Source organism: Juglans regia, chromosome 16 (genome assembly GCF_001411555.2).
Source record: "Juglans regia cultivar Chandler chromosome 16, Walnut 2.0, whole genome shotgun sequence".
NCBI classification, from domain to species: domain Eukaryota; kingdom Viridiplantae; phylum Streptophyta; class Magnoliopsida; order Fagales; family Juglandaceae; genus Juglans; species Juglans regia.
The window spans coordinates 20,907,531-20,923,999 of NC_049916.1; the positions used below are offsets into that span (position 1 = coordinate 20,907,531).

At 36.2% G+C, this 16,469-nt stretch overlaps 3 protein-coding genes across 5 annotated transcripts; 1 reads left to right on the forward strand and 2 right to left on the reverse strand.

The window, feature by feature from the left end:
• The first annotated feature begins 301 nt into the window (after positions 1 to 301).
• On the forward strand, positions 302 to 3,912 carry LOC108989395 (folate synthesis bifunctional protein, mitochondrial-like). Of its 2 annotated transcripts, XR_004798581.1 has the most exons (4): positions 302 to 487; positions 1,319 to 1,444; positions 1,696 to 3,312; positions 3,639 to 3,912. XR_004798581.1 is itself a non-coding variant. In XM_018962973.2 (3 exons), the coding sequence occupies exons 2-3, from the start codon at positions 1,378 to 1,380 to the stop codon at positions 3,150 to 3,152; spliced, it is 1,524 nt and encodes a 507-aa protein (XP_018818518.1). In that variant the 5' UTR covers positions 302 to 487; positions 1,319 to 1,377; the 3' UTR covers positions 3,153 to 3,371. The 2 variants fall into 2 exon arrangements, 1 of the variants encoding a protein (XP_018818518.1); XM_018962973.2 differs by lacking the exon at positions 3,639 to 3,912 and having other exon boundaries at positions 1,696 to 3,371.
• A 1,805-nt stretch (positions 3,913 to 5,717) lies between these two features.
• LOC108989352 (transcription elongation factor SPT4 homolog 2-like) lies at positions 5,718 to 8,707 on the reverse strand. 2 transcript variants are annotated; one of them, XM_018962911.2, is made up of 5 exons: positions 8,518 to 8,707; positions 8,310 to 8,401; positions 7,844 to 7,904; positions 6,752 to 6,813; positions 5,718 to 6,155 (listed from the first exon to the last, which is right to left on the reverse strand). In XM_018962911.2, exons 1-5 carry the CDS (start codon positions 8,605 to 8,607, stop codon positions 6,092 to 6,094), a joined length of 369 nt encoding a protein of 122 aa, XP_018818456.1. In that variant the 5' UTR covers positions 8,608 to 8,707; the 3' UTR covers positions 5,718 to 6,091. The 2 variants fall into 2 exon arrangements, with proteins under 2 accessions (XP_018818456.1, XP_018818457.1); XM_018962912.2 differs by having other exon boundaries at positions 5,777 to 6,155; positions 7,849 to 7,904; positions 8,518 to 8,706.
• Positions 8,708 to 12,204: 3,497 nt separating this feature from the next.
• Positions 12,205 to 15,675, reverse strand: LOC108989379 (lipoyl synthase, chloroplastic-like). The gene is made up of 6 exons (XM_035686162.1): positions 14,890 to 15,675; positions 14,374 to 14,464; positions 14,092 to 14,249; positions 13,388 to 13,559; positions 12,828 to 12,938; positions 12,205 to 12,515 (listed from the first exon to the last, which is right to left on the reverse strand). The coding sequence occupies exons 1-6, from the start codon at positions 15,450 to 15,452 to the stop codon at positions 12,432 to 12,434; spliced, it is 1,179 nt and encodes a 392-aa protein (XP_035542055.1). The 5' UTR covers positions 15,453 to 15,675; the 3' UTR covers positions 12,205 to 12,431.
• Between the last annotated feature and the right edge of the window lie 794 nt (positions 15,676 to 16,469).

Here is a 16,469-nt window from a genome sequence, read left to right on the forward strand (position 1 = left end):
ATTTATTTGGAAAGTTTGAAATTTTCGACAGAAATAATATTATTAATCAGTCATTATTTATTCTCACATTTTATACTTATAAGTTTTTTATAGAATGTGGATGTATTTTTTATAAAATATAGAAGTGTTTTTCATAAGATGTAAGGTGTGAGATGGTGAATGATAAAAAAAAAAAAATTTCATAGATTATGGAGTAGCTGAGAAAGGCTGCTGGCATAAAACGACTGGGGATTGATGCAGATCCACCAAACAAACGACAGTCGTTTTCACTTTAAGAAAATGTACGAATGCAGACCCTACTCACCTGCTCGGCATCTCCTCTCTCACTTTCTCTATCTGCAGCTGCTTGTTCGGATTGATATCTTCCTGGAGCAGTACACAGCTCTCCCTGTTCAGCTTCCAACTTTACATTAGAGTATATAGGAGTCTCAGCAGGTCTCGCACCCAGCATACCACTTTCATATGTAAAATTCGTCTTCACGAAAAGGTATTCGCTTCCACTTTTTTAGTTTTATTGTTCATCTGAAAAAGAAGATAACTTTTTACCATTTTTTTCCCGAAGATAAACGAGCAATTAAGCTTTGGAATCTCCCGTTTTATGGTTTGAAATTAGCTTTTCTTGTTCTCTTATTGATATGCTGCCTTTGCTCTAGAAATTTCTGTAGCTTCTTTTGTGCATTTGATTCTTTTGGACTTTGTTTTCTTTCATCTATTAAAATTTTGTTACGTGAATTCCAAATTATGGTTTCACTTAATCTTCCTTCAGTACCAGGCGGATTTCGTGTTAGAATTAAATAAATACTTTTAAGGGGGTCTTAAGTGAACTTCCTAGCTTTTAGATTTGTTGGATAACTTCAAGTACAAGTGCCTTGTTTAGATCACTTGAAAAAATAGTTTCTCTAGGGGCTGTATTTAGCCCAAGTATGGGGAGTCAACTTTTGTTATTAGTGTTCAACTGAAAACTGAAAATGTCTATGCATTTCTTTTTTCGGTTTGCATACTTACAGTGCCGAAATATTAAGTCACAGTCATGTCTAAAAAAGGAAGTGATGAGTAAGTTCTTATCACAAGACATTATATGCCACGCCATAGTTAGAGCAGTTAACTCTAATTCTCACATTAGTAGTCTTCTTTCTAAGGTTCTGTCAATTTGAATCTTTTGTTTTGGCTGCTAGGTTTTAGTGTACTGTCCTGTAAAAATTTGTCTGCTATTTTATTTTACTTAAATAATTTTTATCACCTTTATTAGTAAATGGTAACTCCTGATTTTAAGTTGTCCAGAAATGCCTTCTTTTTCACTCTTTATATAACTGTGCAGACTAAAAAAGGAATAGAATATTTACTTCAACCTCACGTTGTTGAGAAGCCGCTCCTGATATGAATACTTTGAAGCAATTTGTGCCCAACAAACTTTGGCTTAGTGGTTTCACAAAGTATTTTAGAGGTAATGTATATTCAGTTTAAACAACTTGGCGTCTAAATTGGGTGAAATAATGGGTTTTTAGTTGAATGCCACTCAGAATTTTTCACCATGATTACGAAAATCAGCTCTCAGGGATAACTGTGCCATATAGGACATAAACTATGGTTGGTTGCGATACTTTGATTGCAGAAAGAAGTTATATGAGCCCTCTTGTTTTTTGGATGAATTAATCTGAGCCAGTTTCTATATACTTGTTCCCATCCTTTCTGCAGCACTGCATTCTTCCTCCCCAAATGCCTCCGTGGAAGTTCATTCTCCAGAGCAGGAAGTAGTTATTGCTTTGGGAAGCAATGTGGGTGATAGACTGCATAATTTCAACAAAGCCTTGGAGTTGATGAACAACTCGGGCATAAATATTACAAGACATGCTTGTTTGTATGAAACAGCTCCAGCCTATGTGACCAATCAGCCTCTCTTTCTCAACTCAGCAGTTAGAGCTGCCACTAAACTCGGCCCACATGAATTATTGGGAGTGCTCAAGAAAATAGAAACAGACATGGGTCGTACTGATGGTATAAGGTATGGTCCAAGACCAATTGACCTGGACATATTGTTCTATGGAAGGTTCAAGGTCCACTCTGATCTTCTAACTATACCCCATGAAAGAATTTGGGAGAGACCATTTGTAATGGCCCCTCTAATGGATTTGTTGGGATCAGTTGCTGATTGCGATACAGTTACCTGCTGGCATTCCTTTTCAGTGGATTCTGATGGACTTTTTGAGTCATGGGAGAAAATGGGTGGTGAATCCCTTATTGGAAAGGAAGGCATGAAAAGAGTTTTACCCATTAAAAGGGGTTTATGGGACTGGTCACAGAGAACCTCTGTCATGGGTATTCTGAATGTGACCCCAGATAGTTTTAGTGATGGGGGAAAGTTCGTTTCTGTGGACGCTGCAATTTCTCAGGTCCGCTTGATGATTTCTGAAGGGGCCGATATAATTGATATTGGTGCTCAATCGACAAGGCCAATGGCCTCTTGGATATCTGCTGAAGAAGAACTAGATAGGCTTATCCCTGTTTTAGAAGCTGTTGTAAGGATGCCTGAGGTAGAGGGAAAGCTCATATCAGTGGATACTTTCTATTCAGATGTTGTTTCAGAAGCAATCAACAAAGGGGCTCATCTTGTGAATGATGTATCTGCTGGGAAGTTAGATTCTAACATGCTTAGAGTTGTTGCAGGCCTGAAGGTTCCATATGTTGCAATGCACATGAGGGGGAACCCATCTACGATGCAAAATACTGAAAACCTCCAGTATGATGATGTTTGTAAGCAGGTAGCTTCTGAGTTATACTTGAGAGTTAAGGATGCGGAATTATCAGGTATTCCAGCTTGGAGGATAATTATTGACCCCGGTGTTGGATTCTCAAAGAGAAGTGAACATAATTTGGACATCCTAACAGGTTTACCAAGCATTCGTGCAGAGATTGCAAAAAAGAGTTTCGCCATGTCTCATGCTCCTATATTGATTGGACCCTCGAGAAAGAGATTTTTAGGTGACATTTGCTCTCGAACTGCTGCAGATGAGAGAGATCCTGCCACTATTGCTTCTGTCACAGCCAGTGTTTTAGGTGGAGCAAACATTGTTAGAGTACATAATGTAAGAGATAATCTTGATGCTGTGAAGGTCTGTGATGCAATGCTGAAGCAGAGGAGATCTTGCGATTAAAGGATGTAAATTATTTGTTTCTTTTCTATTCTAATCGAAAATCTGTCTTGATATGTTTTTCTGCCACACCTAGTTTCTAGTTTCTGGATCGGTTATAGAACTAGAAGGCTGCCATTGGAAGCATTTGCTTTGCAACCTCATGTTTACAGTCAACACACTGGTATGAACTTACAGAAGTGAATAGCATTTCCAAGATTTCTTTTTCCTTCTTTTCACCAATCCTGTCCTCAAACTTCATCAGAATTTTGTGGTTTTGTTATTTCTCATTGATAAGGTTTTGTGGATTCAACTAACTTCTCATTGACATCACCTACTAGGAGAGCCGGCCCTAGCAAGATAGAGAGAGAAGCTCCCCCTTCTTCTCTCTCCCCCTTATCTCTAGAAACCCCCAGAGATCTAAAATCGCAAGGGGGAGGAGCTTCCCCTCCCACCCTCTTCTCTCTTCCCTCTAATCTCTTATTTCATCATTTTCTTTTTATTTTCAAGTTTTTTTCAGGGCTAAGGATGGAGGAAGTCTGATCTGCTACTTTCTGACGTTCGGCGATCACCACGCGCCCCACCATGGGCTTCCCAAGTCGCCAATCTTTCAGACGGGCGGAAAAATTCGCCGAATAGAGCGGCGCGTGAGCCACAAGCACGGCCCATAGGTGAGGGCAACGAGCGCATGTAACCCACACGCCATCACTCATAGTGCTTTTCTAGGTCCAGGACCACCGGCTACTTCAGACATGAGCATCCACCATTCCTCCAGGGTGATGTGTGATCCTCACGAGCCATCACTAGGGCTGATACCCGCATGGTGCGGGGCGGGGGGTACCCGTCCCCGCCCCGCACCATGCGAGGGTGGGGTTTTTCCCCCTACCCCCCACCCCGATGCCAGGGGCGGGGGAAAAAACCTCACTCGCCCCGCCATCCACCTAGGCCAACACAATGGGTCTAAACAAAATTTTTTTGGTCTAAAAATATTTATTTAGACCTAAATTATAATATAATTTAATTATAAATTTAAATTTATAAATACAAAAAGAACTTAAACTCGTTAGAGTTAGATTTTGGCAGGCCTAACTTTTTATAGGAGGCCAAGACAATGCAATAGTCATCCTATATAAAGGTTGGCCTAGGAAGCCAAGGCAATCCAATGACTTGAATACAATTTCAAATCTTTAATAAATTGTATATATCTATATATAATATATTTATATATATAAATATAAAAAAAAATTATATATGTGGAGTGGAGCGGGGGGCGAGGCCCCGCTGGGGTCATCTTGCCCCCGCCCTCGCCCCCGCCCCTCTAGGCCTTCTCCATGCGGGGCGGGGGCCCCTATGGGCGGAGCAGGGTAGCTCACCCGTCCATGAAGGGGCGGGGTAGTGGGGCCCCGCTACCCACCCTAGCCATCACAGCCTCGGCTTGTGATTTTTTGGTTTCACCAAGGTTGAAAATGCAGATCTAGATCTTCTTAAGATGCAATCCTTGTTTTCTCATGTATCTTCGATTTCTGCACTGTCTTTTGTTATTTAGAAAAATAAAAAATCAAAAACATCGTCTCTTCGGACCTTAGTCCGAAGAGTTGTGTCCTCTCCGCTTTAGATGGAGTGTGTGTGGGGTTTGCTGCACCCTACTCCGCTTAGTCGAAGTAAGGGGCTTGGTTATACCTCTGTCATGGACAGAGTTTGCTATCTCTTAGACTTAGGTCTTTAGAGATTTGCAATTGGGACTAGACCATATCAGTCACGAAGTGTGCTGAGAAGCTATCAACGTTGTAATTGGCTTGTATGTTTGTTTCAGGTCAACTTTGTAATGTTTATTATTAATGAATGCATTATGCTCCGTTTATATATATATATATATATATATATAATAAAAAAAAACCCTAACTTCTCATTGCTTTGTCAAGAGGCTCTAAGTGGAATACACCATTGATTGGCTAACAGATATGGTAAAAAAATGGTGGGTGTTTTCATAAGGCTCCAAGGGCCGAAGGTCGAAGGAACATAGGTTAGGACATGGAACAAGATTACAATCCAAATAGAATTACATGCAGAAAGGAACTTAGCCTACCTTCAAAAGTAGTCTGAGACTCGAGAGATGCAACTCAGAGTTGAGTTCTGAACATGTATCAACATCTTGCAAGAGAGGTAATTTATTGGTCAATTTGGACCTCCAAAAGCTCATCCTGGTACCCAGCAACGTAGCTCAGTTTTCAGTTTTTTTTTGGGTCATCGGCACATGAAGATCAAATGCAAAACTGAAACAGAGAACTCAACATTCATGTAGCCCAGGAGTAAAATTAGATTAAGATTAATGAGGAATGGACCATTGTCCATTTAGATATGCACCAATCAGATCATTCAGACTTGTCTCATTTACATGGCACAACTGAGAGTGTCAACGAAATAAGGTCTTCAAATCTGTTCCATTTACGCAGCACTCTCAGTTATATCACGTAAATTGAAGACCTTATTTCTACTGAATTCCACACGGGCTATCAGAAATATGGAATCCAACGAAATTTTGCCAGTCTGCTAGATTGCTTGCATTAAAATACCGTTTGATATTCTTCATCACTGCCCAAATATCTCAGATCCTCTCACGTTAAAATAAAAGTTTACTATCAGTCTGATGAAGTGTTTTGCAATGCCTAAAAATATATCAATTACATGAATTTCTGTCTCTTTTAAGTCGTTATAAAGCCTCGTGGATAAAGGCCAGGGCATTTCTTTCTATATCTTTTTTCCTTCTTTTGTCTGCTCTTATAAGAACCAAAACTTCCACGCAAGCATATCAAAGACAACCAAAAAAAAAAAAACACAGGAAAGACAACAAAAAAAGATTAAATCCTATCGCATATGTAGAAGGATGCAGAAGAACGCTTCAACGTTTTTTTGTCCTGGTTCTTGCAACAAGGATTTGGTTACATCAAATGTTCAAATTTCAGCTACTTTCCACATTCATATACGTTTCGGTGGCGCATATTGCACGTGCTCATCTTCACATAAATTCTGCAAGAATCCAATAAAATGGCCCGTTACAAAGATTTGAAGTTGAAAGGTCCAATGAAATGCAATAACTGAAAAGCTAAAGATACAAGTAACAGTACGAGTAGTTAGTTTAACAATTACTGTAGCTACCCATTCAGTATATGATGTTACATTTACAAATGACTTGGCCTTTATAGGTGGCATGGCTCAAATCCCATACTTCTAGTTGAGAATGGTTTTGAAATCATTTGTAACGATCCAATAAAGGCCAAGTCACATTTGTGCCCCTACTGAAAAAAGACTAGTTAATGGTACAATTGGAGCCCCCCTATAATCATTATAAAGAGCAAGAGCTTCTCCCTCCAAAGCAATGTGGGATCTTATTTACAACCTATACTCACTCAATACTATGTACCACAATTTGTGTTAATTAGAAGAAAGAGATATATGCAAAGTAACATAATTCCTCTCCAAAATCAAATAAATCTTATGACATGAATGTTTGGAATCCATATTTTTTATAAGATGTTTGGAATCCATATTATGCAAGGAGACATTGTTTTTGCTAATTCATATTGAAAGGATATAACTGAATGTAAAAATTTATATACACAAACCTGCAAGTCCTCTGGAAGAGCCTCTGAGACTGCAAGAGTGTAACAACCAGGGACAAATTTTCCTGCAAAAAGTATTTAGGAACTTAAACTCAAAATTACAAAAACCAATTCGAGCAAACTTAGATTTTCAAATGCAAAATTGTATATGGACCCAAAAACATCTAAAGAAGTGTTTGCAAATGTTCAAACAAGTAAAATAAAATTTCAATTTTTTAGGAAACATCACTGTTAGCAGATAACAAAAGCCTGAGGGAGCTCAAAAATCAACTATTCGGGATTTCTAATAACCATGTATGAGAAAATAGTGACACCCAACTTCCAATTTAAGAGAGGGAGTGTAAGAAACATCAGACCAAAATCAAACTATGCTCAAATGCTACAAGCATCCGACCACCAACCAATGCTTCAAATGATGTTTAAAATTTTGAAGCAATTAGCCAATGACCTAGAGGTTAAGTGATAAGCAATAGATTTCCTGATCCCCAACCCTAAGAGGATCCTCTTATTAGTATCTTAACCAATTGATTTGAAGTCATAGGCATGCAATGAGTATTCTTGAACGCAGATCACTTATAAAAAAAAAAAAAAAAAGTATTCTTGAATGCAGATCACTGTGACACAAAAAGGTTTCAATAAAGGTACACAGGGAGATTACTTATAAAAAAAAAAGGTACACAGGGAGATGCAGGATACTAATTAGAAAAGGATGAGTAATAGAAATCCAGAACACGATAATCAGATTAACAAGATTGAGACCATCCCATGGTATAGGGAAAATTATAGCATCGATGTGAACAAACATATCATAATCTAACTAAGAAAGTTTTGTTCTCTATTTTGCCTTTTACTTAAGTGTCGACAGGGAATGAAAAAGAATGAAACTTTCAGATCAACAACATTCATGCATCAAAATTTGAGTACACCACAATTTTGAATTGAATTATGATTGGCGAGGATAGCGGTAAATTACGGTAACCGTACAGAAAATTTACGAAGGGAGAGCGATCTAAGGAATTCTTGCATGTGCTAAATCCGTAGAGCCAAAAAGAGAGACGACAAGAACTCGGCTGTAATAACTAATAAGATGTTTACCATACCAATTCGCAGCCACCGAGCAGCCCAACTTCTACTTGGCTCCATGACCGAGATTATCCTGCAAGAGTCCCGATAAAAGGAAAAAATCAAAATACGAGAGATCGGGAAATGGAACTTGATAACCAAAATAAACAATTACGGCACGTGTTAGCAAGCCCAGGTACCACTACCCTTGAAAAATCAATGATACTCAAACAATTGACATTTCAAAATAATACAGGAAGAATGATTTCTGGGAATACTAGAAGATGCACCAAACTAGTTCCTACTTTTTTCCTGCTAAGAAAAGTGAGCAAAAATAAGATGGACAAAGTTTCACAGGTTTTCAAGATTACAGATAATTCAAGAACAAAAGCAAAACAAAATTTATGGCAAACTCTAATCCATGTTGGGTAAGAAACATCATAGTAACAATAACATAAAAAACAACAATGATGATGATAAAAGTAAGAATGATGCATACCCAGTAAAATTAGGAGTGGTGCAATCAACGACACGTTCGTTATCCTCGTCCATCTTAAAGAAAGGACAGTTCTCGCACCCCGATTCCCGAAACTGTGCAGTATTTGTCAAAATAGAGTAACCATTGAATTGGAACTAGAAGAAGAAGAAGAAGAAGATGAACCTATTGAACCCTAAAACTGATATTTTAGTCGAAGGTGTGGGTGGACCTGGTCGTAGGTTTTGACGAGGCGGCAACGAAGGCAAGCCCTCAGCTCATGCCCGAAGCTCGTTGGAATCTGTGCCGGATCACTTCCCATTCTGGTCTTTTCCTCCGATATTTTAATCACCCGATAGATGAATAAAGCTGGTGTACGCTGTGACAAAGAAAACTCTTCCCCGTTCCTTTCTTCTCTCTGTCTAAATGTATACACATACATACTTCCGTATAATACACACAAATACATATTATTTAATAATTCATTAAACAATTACTCTTTTATTATTAACAAAAAAAAAATGTTGAAATTAACATTTGATTTCATTTCATTTGAGGTTTATGTTTTTATTTTTTAAGAAAATGGAATTAGTGCACTCACAACTTTTTAAATTTTTTGTCAAACTTTAGTCAAAAAATACATTTCTCTATTTTAGTTACCCATTTTTCTAGGAGCTATTTAGATAGTGAGATGAAATAAGATGATATGATTTTAGTAAAATATTATTATAATATTATTTTTAAATATTATTATTATTTTAATATTTAAAAAAATTGAATTATTTATTATATTTTGTGTGTAAATTTAAAAAAATTATAATGATGAGATGAGTTGAGAGAATTTCTCAATCCAAACGACTCCTAAAATTTTCTACATCATATACTGACACCGACACTGTGTTCTTTCTCTATTCTATTATTTGAGAAGCACTTCACAACGGTTGGGCTGCAAATCTCACAAAAACAGCCCTCTATTCATCTCAAGCCGCGTAGGAAAAATCACTCTAAGAGAATCAACTCGTATGTGCTAGTCCGTTTCTCATTTGCACCGTCTTCTGCCTTTCTCTTCGTTGCTGCTCTTTGTACACTGCCTCAGTCCGACGCTGATGCCGACGCAAGCATCTCAATCCGACGCATCTCTATCGTCGATCTCCCTCATCTCCGTTGATCATCTTCATCTCCTCTTCATCAAGACCCAATCAAACCAAAATCCACAATCAAACTAAAATCAACCCACAATCAAACCAAAATCAACCCACAATCAAATCATAATCCATTCAAAATCACAGTGAAAATCATCTCAAATCCGCAATCTTAGATCATCAAGTATAGAGAATAAGCTTAAAATCACAATGAGACCATCACAAACCCGCAATCTCGGGTTGAGCTTCGACGAAAGGGGTGCGATTGATTTTCTTCGGGTTGAGCTTCGACCCGAGGGATGTGATTCGGGAGTGCGAGTACGGTTCGAGGTTACGATTTGGTATGGTGTGAGGGATGAAGGGGGTGTAGGTGCGACTAGGGGTTACGATTTGGTATGGTGTGAGAGCCAATGGATGAAAGGGGGTGCAAGGAGTTTTTGTTTGAAATCAATTTTATGATGTTTGCTGGTATATGATAGATATGGTGGAAGGTATACGTGTAACTGTATAAGTGATAAGCTGTTTTTGTGTGAAAACCAGCCAAACCAACTCTAAGGATTTCTCTTCTATTAAAGTAATCTATTATTATTATTTAAATTATTTATTTTCACATTTTCTTAATCACTCAATTATTGGTTGTCACTGTGTTTACAACTCTTCATCTATAACAACTTTTGTAAGTTATTTATCTCTTCAAATGACAATGTTTTTAGAATAGTGCTTAAAAAAAATAGTACTTTCATAATGATAATTTAAAAAAAAAAATCATATTTTTCCAAATGCTCAAATAAAAGAAAATCGGATCATCTCAACTGCGACTTTTTTGTCAAGTTCCAGCCATAACAAGTATGGGCACAAAATGAAGTGTACAGAATCGGAGGAAGGGTATGTTTTGTTGGTCAAATAAGAAATTTGTATAAAGGAAAATGCTACTTTTACTATTTATTTCTATCGTTCTATTTTATCACTGTAATTTTTTATTTATTTTACTTAGTGATTAATGAAGTATTTTTTAATAATATTATAATTTTTTTTAAAAATTTTTTAAAAATATTTAAAAGTGTTCAAAAAACATGTAAAAAAAACAAAAAACAAAAAAAAAAAAAAAATTGCCTAACGGTAACTCCCAGAGCGGTGGACGTAGCACGTGCTTGTACAAAACAATTTGAGGAGCTACAATAGTTCTCAAATATGGGATGTACTGTTCAAATGTTAAATTCCTTCCCTATAATGATCAGCCCAATGCAGGGCATTATTTTTTAATCAAAAGTTAAATGTCTTGTTATTAAATTTTGGAATACACGTTCAGATGTGAGCGCTCTTAGAACATTTACCCTATTCTCAAGTCTAAATTTTGACTAAAATTTAAAGTTCTGGCTAAAATCAAAATTTTTGAAGGGATTAATTTATATTAGACTAGTTAAAATAATAATATAATATTTTATATTTTAATAATTTTTTTATATTTTATAAATACATTCTATATATTAATTAATAATTTAATTTTTACTATCCAACCAAATTATTTAACACGATAACTACCTCACTCTTTCATGTCTTGTTTTCTTTTTCTGGATGATGAAATTTTGTTTGTTCTGCTATGCTTGTGAGGGGCCATGGAAGAATTGGGATTTTTTGTACTCTTTTCAAACAGTTTTCATGTTGCTATTATTACCATAAGAAAGGAAGAAAAAAGAAGAAGAAAGGGAAGGAAGGGAGAGAGGAGACGTGAGAGTGAAAAGTGAAAATATTTTTTAATAACATATTCTTTTAGTTGGTAAACAGTAACTTATAAAATATGACTTTGGTTTTTCATTTACTATAACTCATAACTTGATTTGAAGTGATTTAACTAATCCAATACCAATACTCTTACACCAGTGTAATAAAATAAAAATTAGAGGAGATACTATATATGATATTATTTTAAAAGACTAAAGGCCCATTTGGATATATATTTTAGTATATCTGTGAATGATAATAAAATAGTTTGAATTAAGATGTTTTATTAGATTTTGAAAAATGAAAGAAATTTTAAAATTTGTTTTAATATAAAATTTTATTTTTTATTTTTATTTTAAAATTTGAAAAAATAGTGTTTTTATTTTTTTAAATTTTGTTTGGGAGTTTGCGAAAGTTGTAATGATTAGATGAAAAATTTTAAGATTTAAAATTGAAAATGTTTTATGTTTGACTATGTTTGAGAATTAAATATTTGAGAATACTTATATTGCCAAACGGACCCTAAATATCCATTAGCCTAATCTTTCATCGATTACCAAGTAAGACAGACTCAAAATATCTTAAACCTTATTAAGTTATTACCTATCCCTAATCCATGTACGAATTAAACGCTGCATGATTTTGAACTAGATTTCACATCTTCTTACTCGGCTTGATTATTATTCATTTGTGACATCAATTACTACTTGCTCATGTATGACAGCCAATTGCTTCCCGACTAAAAAGAGTAGTTCAAAGAGAATATCCCAGCTCCTGTTCTTGTGACTGGTCATGCAATTCAGATCTGAAGTGGAATTCATGTTGTATACTTCATGTACCCTACCCTTTGTTTCTGTTTTCTAAAGACACTTGTGGCTACTTCATTTTCCAACCAAATGCATTGGCATAAGAAAGCCACAAAAATGGCATAGAAATATCCAAGAACCAACTTCTATCTCTCCTTCTGGGATTTGTTTGAAATCTTTCAACTTTCTGCACATATTAGTCTCAAGAGTGTAAAAAAATAGCACCAGTGGCAAATTATAATGTGAGAATAAATGCTAACTTGAAGATTATTGAAATTTTGTAAGCCAGGTAATGGGTTTCAACATAAAAACAAAATCCTCAAAAAAATGAAGACATTTGTTCACTAGACCTACAAAAATTTAGACTATAATGATTTAGGACTGCCTTTGCAGTCATTTGCCCACGACACGCCATTCACTAATTTGTGGTTAGCTCAACAGCAATACATCGGAAAGTCAACAATAGCCAAAACTCATTAGGATTTGCCAGCAGTGCTATTAACCCTTTCTCTAACCATCGTCTTAACGAAGAGCTCGCCAGCCCTATATGAGGATCGGACCTGAAAAATCAATACATGTTGAACTTGTAAGATTTATTTCTTAAATTCAAAGTATGAGCTTGAGAAAATTATTAAATCACATTACTAGTTAGCAATTAGTTTGAAGAAATGGTTTCCATTTTGACTTCAAATTTTTTCCCCAATTTTCTAGTCCACCCAAACACTAGTCAGAAAACCAAGATATATTTGGATAGGAGGAGCTCAACCTGTTAGTCCATTTCAGTGGCTATTTGTATTCTAAAAAGTATCCATTCATATGAGAATGGAAAATAAGGATACCATCATCTATGAAAACAATAACAGAGAGCTCACCAGTGGTCCACTGGCTACATAACGAAATCCAATGGACTCCCCATATTCCTTCCAGAAAGTAAACTTTTCAGGGGTAACATACTCTTTGACAGTCAGGTGTAATGGAGTTGGCTGCAACAAACAATTGTAACCACATTCAAGTTAATACCAAGAGCCAAGTAGTGCCAGATCCGAGCAATGAGCCAGCTTAATAAAGTTTCAAAATGATCCCATTTTTCATGTGCCAGAATGCTCGGATTTCGGTGTCATGATATAAACTAGTATATATTACCCCAAACTCTCTCAAGGTTTGGAAAAATATCAAGAACTTGGCTCCTATTTAGAAATGTCCCTTCTGTAAGCTACATGGCAAATACCCTTATGAACACACGTACAATTGCAAACTTTGACGACATAATTATATATAAAATTATAAACCTCCAATAGTGGTTACTACCCAGACTGGTTGCAACAAGGAAAATCAGGGAAAAAAATAGGATGTAATCATGTAAGACCCTGAAATTTTCCCAAAACGAGAGGCAGATTGGTGTTATGCAACGAACCATTGCTTATCAACTAACCTGTAAGTATTGTCCAAGTGTCAAAATATCGACATCTATAGCCCTTAAATCAGCCATGGTTTCTTTCAATTCATTATCAGATTCTCCAAGGCCCAACATTATAGAGGATTTTGTTATCATGCCCTCCTTGCTGAGTTTTGCATGTTTTAGAACTGACAAGCTCTGTTCATACCTGCATAAATGAACAAAACACAAGAAACATAAATAGAATCAGCAAACACATGTTCAGTATAGAGGAAGAAAAAATCTATGAAACAAAGGCCATATATGGGGTACGCCAATAAGCCTGGCACACCAACTGCTAAACTGAGTCCAATCATGCATTCTAAAATCAACAGAATGAGTCCGCCTGAAAATGCACTCTAAAATCAACAGAATGAGGTCTTACATCACTCCTGCTAGTTTTTTTCCTCGTCTTATAGCTCTCAAAGCTTTCCAAATTTTCTCATACCTAAAAACTTCTTACTAGATTCTTTTTGTTTTTCTTTTAATTTTAAAGTAACAATAGTTTCTTCTAGTTATTTATAGGAATACCAATTGGAAGGTAATGCAGAGATGAAAAATAAAATATCTAATTTGCAGACAGACTTAAAAGATTCAAACTGCTATAGGGAGAAAACCTTTTAAAAAACAAAGGGTGGGGGGAGGGGGCAGAAACAAACAATCAATGACTAAGCAGAAAGATGACATATACTGCAACTCACCCAGCCCTAGGATCTCTGACAATTCGCTGGAGCCGTTTCACAGTCTCAATATTATGGGCAAACACATCCAATCCTGAGTGTACCAGAGTCTCTACAGCCTTCAAGTCGCCCCGAAAATCAGAAGTTAAACACTCGACCATGATCTCAGGCTTGAGTTTCTGCAAAAGGAGTCATATAGTATCCAACAAACCTGAATTCTGATTTCAACCTCATTTGCAATGGCATGCATAACAAAACTGAGTAGAAAGCACCTCGAGACAATAGCCAGAAAGATTTACACACCTTCATAGCTTTGACAGTCTGAGCAAAATGCCCACTTCCACCATCAGGTAGATCATCACGATCTACACTCGTTAGAACAATATAGTCCACACTAGAAATATCAAACCAAAAAAAAAAAAAAGAGTATTGAATTATGAAATTGCATTGAGATACACATGATAAGGTATGTATTATAAACCACCCAACAAACGTCTAATAAATGTCCAATTTTGTGATAAGCTTCAATACTATAAAACTACCGGTTCAAAAGTCTTATGGAACAAAATAACAAGTTTCAAGCATCATAATGGTAGTCCTTGTTCCAAATTCTTTCTTTACTAATTAATAAAAACCCTTGTTCCAAATACTTATAATGGAGTGTAATAAATCTAGCTCTATTTAGGGAGCCGCATAATTACACAGCGAAATCACAATAGTTCTATTAGTTCAAGTTCAACAACTACGGATAAAAAATTGTCACGGTTTTTACTTACAAAAAAATATCATGGTTTCCAAACTCTAAAGCATTACACATACCCCCAGCTTGCAATAGCGTTGGCAGTGTTTTGTGGTTCCAATGGATCGGGAGGTGCAGGGTTTCTGCTGGTTTTGACAGCACAAAATCTACAGCCGCGGGTGCAAGTATCCCCAAGAAGCATGATCGTGGCAGTGGCAACACCATCTCCGCCTCCGTTCCAACACTCCCCAATGTTAGGACACTGGGCTTCCTCGCAGACGGTGTTGAGATTCAAGCGGGAGAGGGAGTCCTTCACCTGCTCGTACCTCTTTCCTTGAGGTGCTCTCTGCCTCAACCACTCCGGCTTCTTCGCATTTGGGTCTCTCCCCGTGTAGGGCCCCATTCCTCCGGGGTAGGGCCCACTCTTCTTCGCCGCCGACGAATCCCACGACGACGGGGACGGTTTTATGTCAACCTTGGATGAATCCACAGCTTCACAGCGAATTCTCGTTCTCACATAACTACCGGGAAAATCACAACGAAAGCAAATACAGGCAGAGGAATTCCAGGACATGGAGTGCGGTTTGAGTTTTGGAAATGGGATAGAGATTGGACAAGGGTTCGAAACCGATTGCTGAATCATTTTTTATTCCGTTTTCGCTGGAAACAATCAATATTACGTGATTTCAGAATAGAAAACTCAGACAAAAAGAGAGTGTCGTCTGTTTGTTTGCGTGCAAAAGCTCAGCTCCTCTTTGTTCTTAAATCAGAGGAGAGAGTGGCCGTTGGCGTTGGGGTGGCTTTGGTTTCTCCGTTGAGTTCAGGTTGGTTTGGTAGTTTCAACTTTCAGGTTGTGTTTGAAAGTTGAAGTGAGTTGAGTTGTGTTGAGATAATAAAATATTGTTAGAATATTATTTTTTAATATTATTATTATTTTGAGATTTGAAAAAGTTAAATTGTTTATTATATTTTGTGTTGTAATTTGAAAAAATTGTAATAATGAGTTGAGATGAATTGAGAGATGTTTGGTAACCAAACGAAACTGCCACACCTAACTAAAAAAATTTCATTAGTAAAAGAAAAAATCTAAATCACACTCTACTGTTTGTAGAGTCCGCAGCACACTCAACGTGCTGGGGTGAAAAAAAAAAAAAAAATTATTCACAGTGTGCTGCGGTTTCTGACTGCTCCCAAGCATTTCTCCATGAAGACACTGCCCGTCTTTGTTGGCATCGTTTGTAGATGGGTTGAGATTTGAAATTAAAAATAAAATAAAATATTATTAAGATATATTTTTTTAATATTAGTTTTATTTTAAAATTTAAAAAGAAAAAATATATTATTTATATTATTTTTTATAAAAAATTAAAAAAATTATAAAATCAGATGAGATAAAATGATATTAAAATTCTTATTAAAATTTTCGTTAAAAGAAAATGTTATTCTATATCTTGAGAATTCTTTCTATTTAATGCATTTTTTTATTTAGTGTTTAACCTAAAAACCACTCAAACTATTACTAGTAAGATTAGTTCAAAGAATTTTAAGAATTTTAACACGTACAAATATTTTTTTATGATAGCTGATGCAATGATTTCCACGACAACGATGTGGTTAGTGTAGTTATAAAGGAAAATGATTTACATACAATATTTTTTAT